We start from the raw sequence: 13,716 nt of genomic DNA, 5'->3' as shown, positions 1-13,716 counted from the left end.
CAATTCAGATTAGCTGCTCTTCTTCCAGAATCACAAACAGCCTTTCTGTAGGCTGTTGTGACACCTGCTGGCAAAAGCGAGCTGATTAACAACATGGATTTTCCTCTCCTTTCTCTGCAGTTGCCCTTAAGCCAGAGATGGCTTTCCATAGTTTTACTTCTCCTGACTTGGGAGGATCTGTTAGGAACATCATTACCTCTTATTGGATAGAAAGCGGAATGGATATGAGTGGACGATCAACCCCAATAACATTGCACCGATGCATAGAATGATAAAACCCAGCTTAGACATACATGTGCCTCTAAGTCCAACTGGCAGAGCGTTGGTGTTCTAAGGCAAGCAGCAATTAAGGCCAAATGTGTAAAAAGAATGAATTCAGGGAAAATTTTTCGTAAATGGAAAAAAATTTCAGAGGTTAAAGTTCTGGCCAATTATACACTGGATACTACAAAGAGATTTTTTTTAATGGGCCCGTATTGAAATTTCATAAAGAACAGTATTAGGCAAGTTTTGGACCCATTTCAGTAGGCACATTTTTGGTAGTTTTGGTTTAAGATGAAGGACTTATCTAGATGTAAACTATTTTCAAGAACATGAATGCATGGAACAAGCTGTAGGAAACTTAAGACTGATCAAATTAAACACACGCGGTTGAAAAGCAAAATAACCAAACAGAACCTTCTCACTGAATTAATGCAATTAAAAGGAGACTTTAAGTCTTCTGAAAATTATGTGTGCATTATAAACCCCAAAATGGATTAATAAAATAACCTGTTATGGATGAAATGAAGCCACACCTCTGGCTCTCATTAAGGCCCATAGATCTTTCTTTTCCTTTGTCCCAGTTCTGATATATTACTGGTGATCCATCTCTCCAACTGCAAGAAAATTAAGAAATTAAAAGTCTTCTCTCATTCTGCACATTCAGTCTTTAAGACCATTTTTGGAGTTCTGGGGTATGAACTGGAGACATAATTATTTTATTAAATTAAAAAAAATACTCATGTCTTTAGTTAGGGAAATGAAAATTTATAAGTTAACGATAATGTTTGAAAGCTATTCAACAAATTAACCACTAAGATCTAGTCCAATCACTCTGCGAATAAAAAACCTGTCAAACAGGGTTAAATGCAAATTAATCTAGGTCCATACCGAAATTCATCATTGGCTCTTTCTTCTCGAAGTCCAATCCACCAATTTACACCATACTTTGATAGCTATTTAAAAAAGAGAGAGAATGTCAGCATTTATTCTACTTGTTTTCCCTTTACACTATTAAGATTAATGGGGTTGCTGTTAATAGCTTTCTATTCTTCAGTATTTTACCCAGTTATTTAAAGAAGAGTACACTAAGGCCAAGCATCTTGAGAAAACCTGAAACTTCGTCTTTCTAAACTACTCCCTCCTCATTATAGAAGAAAATTGGAATCAAATATTTCAGATAATTTTACTTTCATACATAACTTTGTTACAATGTTTCTTATATATGAGAAAATAAATTTTCTAACTCTCATAGTAGGGATTTATAAAGTAATATTGTAAAGTGAAATAGAATTCCTTTGTAAACTAAAAGTTTAGTGACTTATTCTCTCAATGATTTATAAAAATTTACTGCAAAACCACAATACTTGTAAAACAATTCGAGGCATAAAGACCTCAATAGTAAAAAGAACTTGTATTTTAGGCATTAGTCTGATTGTAAGTATTAGCACTCTCCCCCATTCAAAAGGAAACTACAGTATAGGACAAAAGAATACTGCAGTATTTCCAGTGCTTGACAACTAGAAAATTATCCTTTCTATATTTTATTAATTTATGCTGTTATTTATCACATAATCTCAATACAATAAAGAATAAACTTGAAACATCATAGACATGCATGTGAATATACACGTTAGACCAGATGTAATACTGGACTTATGACCCAGGAAATTTCCCTCTTCAACTATAAAGGAAGAAGAGGCATTAAGGATTTCTCTAAGGCCTCTAAATCAATATTGTTTATTGTGTGTGTGCTGTGTGTGAAATGTAACTTAATTTTTTATGCTAAAACCCTGTTAACTTGAAGGCATTATACATTTAAATTTTCACTTTCATTTCTTCTGCAAAGACTTGGAGATGCATTTTAAAAACATTTTTTTTTCCCATGTGAATTTCAAGTCATCATACAACAGAACCTAATAGCTCTCTAACATTCTGATTTATACGCGAGTATTTTTACTCCTTAACCAGTGTGGCTGTCTGCCACATCAGCAGTTTGTGAATAATGCAAGATGGAGCGACTGTAGTTTTGGCTCCTGGAGGTGCTGTTTCATGGACGTGTTCTTACACGCTGAATCTAGGCTCCTATTGTCAGCCTCTGGAATGGGTCCATGGAGACTGGCTGTGAACTCAGTGGGAGAACCACAACCATTTCATTCAATCTAAAGAGGTCTCGTGTGCAGCAATAGCGGGAATCATGGTCTGCTTGTTCATTGCCCCAATTAAGGATCTGTAAAGACAAATTACAACTACCACATCTTAAGTGGCATATTTATTACCACCTCAATTATAGCATGGTAATCCTCCACATGGTACATCACAACCTGTTGTGACATGGGACAGAACTTCATAGGTCAAGTGAGAAGACACTCAGAGTAAAAAATCCAATGTGAAAAATAGATGTTGTGGATTTCACTTTAGGTGTAAAACCACAACAATAAAAGATACTAGTATTCTTTTGTATAAAAAATGTGATACAGCCATGGACTTCATAATATCAATTTGTTTTGTTACAAGTATTCATTATAGATAGCATCATATGGGAAGAACACTTAGCATAAACAAATAACCCACAATAATATCCAATATACTAATCTACAAAGCAATGTAAGGGAGAACAACCTGTTATCTCTTAAAATGTTTCCATAAAAATAGCAAAACCAAATTATTTTAAGGATTTAAAACACCAGATTTGGGGGGATGACTAATAGATTTGATATATTTTTGTCAGAAAATTTTTTAAGTAAAATTGAAAAAATAAGAGTAAACTGCAGTTTTGAAATGCAAATATTTATTGCACAACACAGCATAACAATATTAGTTCATGTCAAACAACTCGTAAAGTGCTCATTTTTAAAATTTTTTTGGCATTGATCTGACCAATAAGATGACTCAAAAAATTTGTTCTCAAAAATTCCCTTGTGGTCTTCTGTTAGTCAAAGAGGAAATTATGCCTCATCACTTTTCCAAGATGGAAACATTCTTTTTAAAAAATTCTGCTTCAGACTTTTAAAAAACTGCATCCAGCTTTCTTTCTCAATAATTAGTTCTTCTACTCCCCCAAAGAATGATATTTTTGTCTTTCGTATTTCTGAGTCACTATTCTTTGTAGAGAAGCTATACAATACATATGTAACTTTAAAAATATTTAATTACGTCTATTCTTCCTGCAATTATAGGATGGGTGTGCTACAAAAATGAGTGGTGTGACCTCTACATGTTTAGTTCCTCATCCAGAACTTCTGGACTGACCTAAGAAATGTAGGTCACCATAAATACTATCACTATCTTGAACAAAAATTGCCTAATAGCTACAAATATGCAGGAGGAAGAACTGCTTTAGAAAGACACAGCATTCTTCTCTCTAAATTGATGCCATTCCCTTCGGCTCCCTTGCCCCATGCTGTGTCTCCCCACCCTTTACTCTCTGTGGCACACTGTGGTGTTGGATCAGTCAGCCGCTCACCTGTGACACTGAAAGAACATTCTGTATCAACCGGGTCATAGGCTGGGTAACACTTTTACCATCTAAGACACCACAGGGTTTGTCTGGCTTGGGATCACTAGATCGAATCCTCAACTCTAGATCATGGCACTGGCTATGCCTTCTTAAATGGTAAGCCCATGGGGTTTTACTATTCCATTCCATGAGAGGTATTAACTCTGCCATTCCCACTGGCTTCCCAACCACCGAAGACTGAGAGAGTGAATTACGGAAAAGGTGAAGAGAGAAGGGTACAGAGGTTCTCCAAAGACCTAAGCTCTGCTGGAAGGATCAAAGAAGCCCTTCACTGTTCATGTCTGAGACAGAGCTGGCAGCTATCATTTGGGGAGGGACTTTATATTATTTTATTTTTAATTAATTAAAAAATTGAGGTATAGTTCATTTACAATATTATATTAGTTTCATGTGTATAACATAGCGATTCAAAATCTTTTACAGATTATACTCCACTAAATTTATTGTAAAATAATGGCTATATTTCCCTGTGCTGTATAATATATCCTTGAAGCTTATTTATTTTATACATAGTAGGTTATACTTCTTAATCCTCTACCCTTATCTTGCCCCTCCCCTTTTCTTCTCCCCACTGATGATCACTAGTTCATTTTCTGTATCTATGAGCTTGTTTCTGTTTTGTTATATTCATCATTTGTTTTATTTTTTAGATTCCACATATAAGTGATAATGCACAGTATTTATCTTTCTCTGACTTACTTCATGAAGCACAATACCCTCTTGGTCCATACATGGTGTTGCAAATGGCCAACTTTCATTCTTTTTATGACTAATATTCCACTGCATATATATGACACATCTTTATCCATTTATCTATTGATGGACACTTAGATTATTTTCCTATCTGGGCTATTGACAAAACGTGGTCCCCCGGAGAAGGGAATGGCAAACCACTTCAGTATTCTTGCCTTGAGAACCCCATGAACAATATAAAAAGGCGAAAAGATGTCACACTGAAAGAAGAACTCCCCAGGTTGGTAGGTGCTCAATATGCTGCTGGAGAAGGGCTCAGTAAAGAATGAAGAGGCTGAGCTAAAGTAAAATCAACACCCAGCTGTGGATGTGATTGATGACAGAAGTAAAGTCCGATGCTGTAAAGAACAATATTGCATAGGAACCTGGAATGTTAGGTCCATGAATCAAGATAAAGTGGAAGTGGTCAAACAGGAGATGGCAAGAGCGAACATCAACAGTTTGGGAATCAGTGAACTAAAACAGACTGGAATGGGCAAATTTAATTCAGATGACCATTACATCTACTACTGTGGGCACGAATCCCTTGGGAGGAATGTAGGAGGACTTGTAGTCAACAAAAGAGTCCAAAATGCAGTACTTGGGTGCAGTCTCAAAAATGACAGAATGATCTCTGTTTGTTTCCAAGGCAAACCATTCAATATCACAGTAATCCAAGTCTATGCCTCCTCAATCACTGATGCCAAAGAAGCTGAAGTTGAATGGTTCTATAAAGATCTACAAGACCTTCTAGAACCAACACCAAAAAAAAGATGTCCTTTTCATCATAGGGGACTGGAATGCAAAAGTACATAGTCAAGAGATACCTGGAGTAACAAGCTAGTTTGGCCTTGGAGTACAAAAATGAAGCAGGGCAAAGACTAACAGAATTTTGCCAAGAAAACATACTGGTCATAGCAAATTACCCTCTTCCAACAACACAAGAGAAGACTTTACACATGGACATTACCAGATTGGTCAATACCAAAGTCAGATTGATTATCTGCTTTTCAGCCAAAGATGGAGAAGCTATATATAGTCAGCAAAAACAAGACAGGGAGCTGACTGTGGCTCAGATCATGAACTCCTTATTGCCAAATTCAGACTTAAATTGATGAAAGTAGGGAAAACCACTAGACAATTCAGGTATGACCTAAATCAAATCCCTTACGATTATACACTGGAAGTGACAAATAGATTCAAGGGATTAGATCTGATAGAGAGTCTGAAGAACTATGGATGGAGGTTCATAACATTGTATAGGAAACTGTGATCAAAACCATCCCCAAGAAAAAGAAATGCAAAAAGGCAAAATAGTTGTCTGAGGAGGCCTTACAAACAGCTGAGAAAAGAAGAGAATTAAAGGGCCAAGGAGGAAAGGAGAGATATATCCGTTTGAATGCAGAGTTCCAAAGAATAGCAAGGAGAGGTAAGAAAGCCTTCCTAAGTGACCAGTGCAAAGAAACAGGAAAGCAACAGAATGGGAAAGACTAGAGATCTCTTCAAGAACATTAGAGATACCAAGGGAACATTTCATACAAAGATGGGCACAGTAAAAGACAGAAATTGTATGGACCTAACAGAAGCTGAAGATATTCAGAAGAGGTGGCAAGAATACACAGAAGAACTGTACAAAAAGATCTTAATGACCCAGATAACTATGATGCTGTGATCACTCACCTAGAGCCAGACATCCTGGAGTGTGAGTCAAGTGGGTCTTAGGAAGCATCACTATGAACAAAGCTAGTGGAGGTGATGGAATTCCAGCTGAGCTATTTCAAATCCTAAAAGACAATGCTGTGAAAGTGCTGCCCTCAATACACCAGCAAATTTGGAAAACTCAGCAGTGGCCACAGGACTGGAAAAGTTAGTTTTCATTACAATTACAAAGAAAGGCAATGCCAAAGAATGTTCAAGCTGCTGCACAATTGCACTCATCTCACACGCTAGCAAAATAATGCTCAAAATTCTCCAAGCCAGGCTTCAACAGTATGTGAACTGAGAGCTTCCAGATGTTCAAGCTGGATTTAGAAAAGTCAGAGCAACCAGAGATCAAATTGCCAACATCTGCTGGATCATAGAAAAAGCAAGAGAATTTCAGAAAAACATCTATTTCTGCTTTATTGACTATGCTAAAGCTTTTGACTGTGTGAATCACAACAAACTAGAAAATTCTAAAAGAGATGGGAATATCAGATCACCTGACCTGCCTCCAGAGAAATCTGTATGCAGGTCAAGAAGCAACAGTTAGAACTGGACATGGAACAACGGACTGGTTCTAAATTGGGAAAAGGAAATGTCAAGGCTGCATATTGTCACCCTGCTTATTTAACTTCTATGCAGAGTACATCATGCAAAATGCCAGGCTGGATGAAGCACAAGCTGGAATCAAGACTGCCGGGACAAATATCAATAACCTCAGATATGCAGATGACACCACCCGTATGGCAGAGAGCGAAAAGGAACAAAAGAACCTCTTGATGAAAGTGAAAGAGGAGAGTGAAAAAGCTGGCTTAAAATTCAACATTCACAAATCTAGATCATGGCATCCGGTCACATCACTTCATGGCAAATAGATGGGAAAACAATGGAAGCAGTGACAGACTTAATTTTCTGGGCTCCAAAATCACTGCAGATGGTGACTGCAGCCGTGAAATTAAAAGACGCTTGCTCCTTGGAAGAAAAGCTATGACCAACCTAGACAGCACATTAAAAAGCAGAGACATTTACTTTACCCCCAAAGGTCCATCTAGTCAAAGCTATGGTTTTTCTAGTAGTCATGTATGGATGTGAGAGTTGGACCATAAAGAAAGCTGAGCACCGAAGAACTGATGCTTTTGAACTGTGGTGTTGGAGAAGACTCTTGAGAGTCCCTTAGACTGCAAGGAGATCCAACCGGTCAATCCTAAAGGAAATCAATCCTAAATATTCATTGGAAGGACTGATGCTGAAGCTGAAACTCCAATACTTTGGCCAATTGATGTGAAGAACTGACTCATTTGAAAAGAACCTGATGATGGGACAGATTGAAGGCAGGAGGAGAAGGGGATAACAGAGGATGAGATGGTTGGATGGCATCAGCGACTCAATGGACAGGAGTTTGAACAAGCTCCGGGAGTTGGTGATGGACAGGAAAGCCTGGCGTGCTGCAGGCCGTGGGGTAGCAAAGAGTCGGACAGAACCAAGCAACTGAACTGAGCTGACTGCTAAACATTGGGGCGCATGTATCTTTTAAAATTAGTGTATTTATTTTTTACAGATATATACCTAGGAGTGGAATTGCTGGATTCTTTGAGGAATCTTTGTGTTGTTTTCCATAGTAGCTGCACCAATTTACATTCTCACCAACAATATACAAGGGCTACCTTTTGGAGGATGGATTGTTTTAATATAATGCACATGCTGTTCTGCTGCCCACAGCGGTTTTTGAAAATGACCTTGTAAGTCAGATGACTTGGGTTCACTTTCAAATTCCACTGCCAAGCTGCTGTGTAACAAAGTTGTTTCACCCATTTAAAGGCTTAGCTTCCTCATCTGTAAGATCTGCTGCTGACAGACTTCCCACAGAGAGTTCTTAGAAAGATTGAATGCCATTAAACATTAGTGCTTCACAGCGCTTGACACTGTGACAGTAAGTATTGGCCAATCATCACTTCCTTTTGGGATGTGCCCTTTACATGTTGATAGATTGGTTTTCAGCCATTCACCTGGTCTCTTATTACTGCCACTTGGGGCAAGGAGTCTGCCTCTGCCATCTAGCTAAAGAAACAAATGCATTTTCTGAGGTTGTGATATATAACTCGTTGATACTTAATGTTCTGGTTTTGACTTACGTGTTCCATTTGTAGGAGATGAAAAGTAGTGATGTAATGCATGAACTGATACTAGGGGATAGCCTGTTCTCCTGGGTGGTCTGCCACTGTGTCTCTGTGGGGCAGTGTAGTTGTCACCTAACCCCTCTGGTTCTTGGGTTTTCCATCAAAAGCCAGTAGTGGACCCAACCTGCATCCTCCTCACTGTATGTGTTCAAAGAGAATTACAGAGACAGGAAAGCCCTATGAGATGTGAGGGAAAACATTTCTCTTACAAGTCAAGGGTGCTTTAACATAGAACTTCATTTTAACAGTTAACTTACAAACATATGAAAAGATGATAGAGCCATAAAGGATTCCTGGAGACCATGAAATAATGTTAAATTATGGGAAAAGAAAAAAGGCTCTCTCTTACCTTTAACAGTTTCCTAGAGAAAATTAGGAATGAGGTTGTTCCTCCCTGGTGCCCCCTTGGTAATTTGTACAGACTGCTCTCTTTTCTTTTACTACACTGTGTTATTTCCAGCTTTTTAAAGACGCTGACTGTATCTCATTTTTGTGTCCTTGACATTTTTGTGTCCTTGACAAATACCACAGTGCCTGAGACAAAGCTAATACTCAATAAATGCTTACTGAAGAAATACACGGAAAACCTGACTCTATTCCTTGGTAGTCTATTTCGTATTTAATAGATTTTCCATGCTCCTTTCTAATTAGCCTAGCTTCTCAAAGGATTAAGTCCAGTCTTTATCTGAAGTTGAAATGTAGAACCACTTCTTACCATTTTCTGTATAGAGTCTAAAAAATATTGCACTCTTATAAGTAAAATTTGGAATTTTAAAACAGCATGCACCTCCCAGTAGTCCTTGTCCCTCATCAGTGCTTAATCTTCCTGCATGCATCTATCCACTTATCTTTTTCTAAAATACTACGTAGTTCTATTTACTTGTGTTGCTTGCAGTTTTCCTTCCTAGACTAGACTAGAAGCTCCAGGCGGGCAGGGATTTTGGTCTATTGGAAGCGCTGATAAAACCTCAGCCCCTAGAATAGTAGATACAGAATAAATAAGCTTTGAATGATGGAATGAACCTCACAAAACAATAAAATTCTACTCACTCATCTTTGTTGCTAAAAAAAGCATGAGAAGTGAAATAACCGACGAACATAGTAAACCTGTGTTTCCATTATTTTCTCTAAATCTTTGCAACAGGAAGAAAAACAATTCTTAAAAATCTAAGACTTTCAATGAAACAAATTAATGTCTGAAGTCTTTTGAAAACAAAACCCCTCAAGGACTGAGGAAGGAGTTAAGCTCTGAGTTTCTCACAGTTAATCAAATTTAAGTACCGCTCTTATTTTGCTGTGGATGAATTCTTGTTCATGTGCAGAATGAATAGTGAGAATATCACTGCGCAGCCAGCCACAGACAAACTCAAAGGAGGACCATTCCGAGGCATAAATATGAAAAAGGTACTCTGCATCCTGATAAAAGAGCCAGGGTGCATCTGGAAGAGAAATAAGCAATGGAAGTGATACAACAATTATTGAGCAATGTAATGCAAACGTAAATAGGGTGTGCTATGATTGACCTCACATGTGTAATTTAGTCACTCAACGTTAAGAAAATGTGTGTGAATACACCTACTCCCACACATACATAAGTATACAGTTTATTTTCACTGGTCTCTTTCATATATGAAACATGAAGTCTGGGCTAGATGCATATTTTAAAATCATGTGCCATAAAAATGGAGTTAAGCTATGATTTTACTCTTTAGTAACATTTAATGACATTTTGATTTTTAAAAGTATGTATTTATTTATTTGGCTACACTGGGTCTTAGTTGTGGCATGCGGGATCTTCCATCTTTGTTGTGGCATGCGGGATCATTAGTTGTGGCATGAGGAATCTAGCTCCCTGACCAGGGATGAAACCAGGGCCTCTTGTATTGGGAGTGTTGAGTCTTACTCACTGGCCCACAAAAGAAGTCCCTAGTTTGATTACTTATTAATGGTTAATTTGAACAAATTAGTTCTCAATCAACACAAGAAAAGAGTAACTCCATTGGTGCTATGTAACAACAGAGTAATGGTATAAAGTAGCATAACGTTAGTAATTCAGGAATAGTTCTTACCATACTGATACCAGGGTGGAACCTTGGGTCTCACATCTGTAAAGTAAAAGCAAGCCAGTGTGAGTGATGTTTATTTACAGATGTACTATCTCTGAATTACTTCAGGCCTAAACACAATATTTTGGACTTCGGTTTTTAAAAGATTATTGAGAACCAGATGTTGCTTGGAAAGTGATCAGTTCTCCTACTTAAGAGGAGGCTCAAGAGGGAAATCTGGTTAAAGAAAAAAGGTTGTGAACACTTACTGAGAGCCTACTGTGTATTGCACACTGTGCTGGTGCTGTCACTTAATCTGATAAGTAATTTTGTTTGTAATGTCACAGTGACATTTCTTCCAGGTTGTACTTGCAAAATACAATACTCCAGAACATGGGGAGTTATCTTCATTTCCCACTAACCTAGCATATTGCACTGGTGTCATTTTTTCTCATTCCACCATGATACACATTTTTTTTTTTTTGCTAAAATGGTGCAATCTGGTTCATCATGAAGGTTGTTGGTACTGTGGTCCAGGCTGCTTAAATTTTAGACCTCTGTAACTGTTGCCTTGGGAAAATGCTATAGATGGTTAGAAAACAAACAAACAGTAAAAATCTTAATATTTTTACCTCTTGGAATTTTGCATATCCATTCACGTTTGGAACCGCAGTATGAGGGTAGCAACGTTTTATTTGCCTTATAAACAGCACAATTTCTTGCATCTTCTCCAAAATAAGAATTGTCTAAAAATGAAGAGACAACCTGCAGCAGATGAAGTTCATTATTCCTTAATACTGATTCTCCACAAAAGGTTTCAAATGATCAAAAAGGCATCCCTGTAGAAAATCACAATAGACTTCTGGAGGAAGCAAGTTACGATGCCAGTTAAAGGTGGTTCCGCATTTGTGGAAAGCAAGCTAATGAAAACTTTAGCATTTTTTCTTGAAGATTCTTTTTCTGTTTTTTTTTAAAAAGAGGCATGCTACTCCTTTCTCCAGAAGGAATAAGTCAGATGAAGTTGCACTGTTTTCTCACTTAAGGTTAGGCTAGCTTTGGGATCTTGGGTAAACTTTTTAGTGGCTCAAGGATCTTTCAGAATTGAATCTCATCTTTAATGTAGATTCTTTTGCTTTTAGTCTCTAATACTAAGTCAACCCTAGCTTTAATCAAGAAACTATCTATTTCTATGAATGAACACACAACAGGAGTATTGACTAGAGATTCAAACTTCTCAACGATTTAGTGACTGCTCAGCTCAGTTGCTTCAGTCGTGTCTGACTCTGTGCGACCCCATAAATGGCAGTCCACCAGGCTCCCCCATCCCTGGGATTCTCCAGGCAAGAACACTGGAGTGGTTTGCCATTTCCTTCTCCAATGCATGAAAGTAAAAAGTGAAAGTGAAGTCGCTCAGTCGTGTCCGACCCTGCACGACCCCATGGACTGCAGCCCACCAGGCTCCTCCGTCCATGGGATTTTCCAGGCAAGAGTACTGGAGTGGGGTGCCATCGCCTTCTCCGACTTAGTGACTGCTTGATAGAAATGTGGATCGACCATGAGTAAGACTCAGGTAAAAATCTGAAAAAAAAAGAGAGGGTTTTGAAATGATTTATGCTTCCCTGGTAGCTTAGGGGTGAAGAATCTGCCTGCAATGCAGGAGACACAGGTTCGATCTCTGGGTTGCGAAGAGCCCCGGGAGAAGCAAATGGCAACCCACTCCAGTATTCTTGCCTGGGAAATGCTATGGACAGAGGAGCTTGGCAGGCTATATAGTCCACGAGGTCACAATAGTTGGATACGACTTAGCTATTAAACCACCACCACATACTCACCTTCAAATATGTACAAAGTCATGCAATAATTCATCTAATTTATATATATATATATATATATATAAATAAAGTTCAGATTCAGAGAATGGCATGCGTTTGATATCTATTCTATCCAGAGGGAAGTGGTGAGGGACTCAGTCCACCACTTCACGGCTTTATCTCATTGACTCTGAACCAAACTGTCTATGCCTCTCCTATTACTAATAAGTTTGTTTGTTTTACTGAAAGACATTGTTGACCTCTATGCACCACATTTTATTTTCCAAGCGCCATATTGACGTTAACCTCCCAACTGTGCTATGTGTTGGCTGCCATGAATGGGGCAGGCCAACCCTGCTTTATGCTCCTTCCACTCTCTGGGCCTTGGCTTCTTCATCAGCAGAGTAGATGGATGAGGCTAGGTCATCTCCAAGATCTCTTCCTGACCTCTGGTCCTGATGCCTTTTTCAAAGAAGCAGTACTGGCGTGGTATTTTTTTTTTTTTTCCAACTAGCACACTCATTATTTTTATTCCCACTTAAGCATATAGTTTTTCTGCAAACCATTTCCTTGCTACAGATTTGAACACCATCTATGTATCAGGTCTAAAGATCCCTTTTCTCTTTTGATCTTTACTATGTCAAAATTTGGCTGCTGCTATTTTGCCAACGAGGAGACTTTATGACATTGTGGCTTTGGAGGCAGACAACCTGTATACAAATGCTGTCTCTCTTATGTATTATTTTAGGCAAACTACTTAATCATTTTAATACCCACTATGTTGAATCACTGTAGTGATGAAAAGAGATCATGCAAGGTTGCACTCAACTCAGTGCTCAGAACTTAACTGGGGCTCAATGAATAGGAGCTGTATTAAATGCTCACTGCAGGCTGTTGCTAACCCCAGTTCACTGGTGAAACTAAATAATTTGATTTTTCTTGTGCCTTCAGATGGATCTCATTTTAATCTGGGTTACTGCTTCTGTTTTTTTTTTTTTTTTCCCTATCATGAGGAAGGTCTCAGAAGTCCTCACTGTGTCTGAAAAAAAATGTAATTGTGAGTTCCTTTTTTCCTTCATGAGGTTTTTACACATGTGAGGCTGAATGAGAAACAATTATTTTTTTTCCTCCCAAATAATTTTCTTTGACTGCGAAGTAGGTGCAGCTTCTTAAACCTGGCATTTCTGTTCTTTTAAAGTGAGAGAAACTGAAGATATTTCTTTTCACTGTGACATAGACAAGGGTCTCACCCTCACATGATCAGGTGCTATGCAGGAGAGGGAGGGTGGGGCAAAGGAAGCATGCTGCTGCTGCTGCTGCTAAGTCGCTTCAGTCGTGTCCGACTCTGTGCGACCCCATAGACGGCAGCCCACCAGGCTCCCCAGTCCCTGGGATTCTCCAAGCAAGAACACTGGAGTGGGTTGCCATTTCCTTCTCCAATGCATGAAAGTGAAAAGTGAAAGTGAAGT

General features: G+C 38.4%; 1 protein-coding gene across 2 annotated transcripts in view; it reads right to left on the bottom strand.

The window, feature by feature from the left end:
- PLA2R1 (phospholipase A2 receptor 1) overlaps positions 1-13,716 on the bottom strand; it is a 126,734-nt gene that overhangs the window by 29,523 nt on the left and 83,495 nt on the right. For both annotated transcript variants that reach the window (XM_027964908.3, XM_060409836.1), the window contains exons 15-19: positions 11,069-11,201; positions 10,461-10,496; positions 9,673-9,830; positions 1,153-1,217; positions 772-878 (exon numbers count right to left, since the gene is read on the bottom strand). In XM_027964908.3, coding sequence (XP_027820709.2) covers positions 772-878; positions 1,153-1,217; positions 9,673-9,830; positions 10,461-10,496; positions 11,069-11,201 — 499 coding nt within the window. The remainder of the gene's footprint in view (positions 1-771; positions 879-1,152; positions 1,218-9,672; positions 9,831-10,460; positions 10,497-11,068; positions 11,202-13,716) is intronic.

This window comes from Ovis aries, chromosome 2 (genome assembly GCF_016772045.2).
Source record: "Ovis aries strain OAR_USU_Benz2616 breed Rambouillet chromosome 2, ARS-UI_Ramb_v3.0, whole genome shotgun sequence".
Taxonomy (NCBI): Eukaryota; Metazoa; Chordata; class Mammalia; order Artiodactyla; family Bovidae; genus Ovis; species Ovis aries.
Note: the sequence above shows the minus strand (reverse complement) of the source record. Positions and strands in the feature narration are given on the sequence as shown.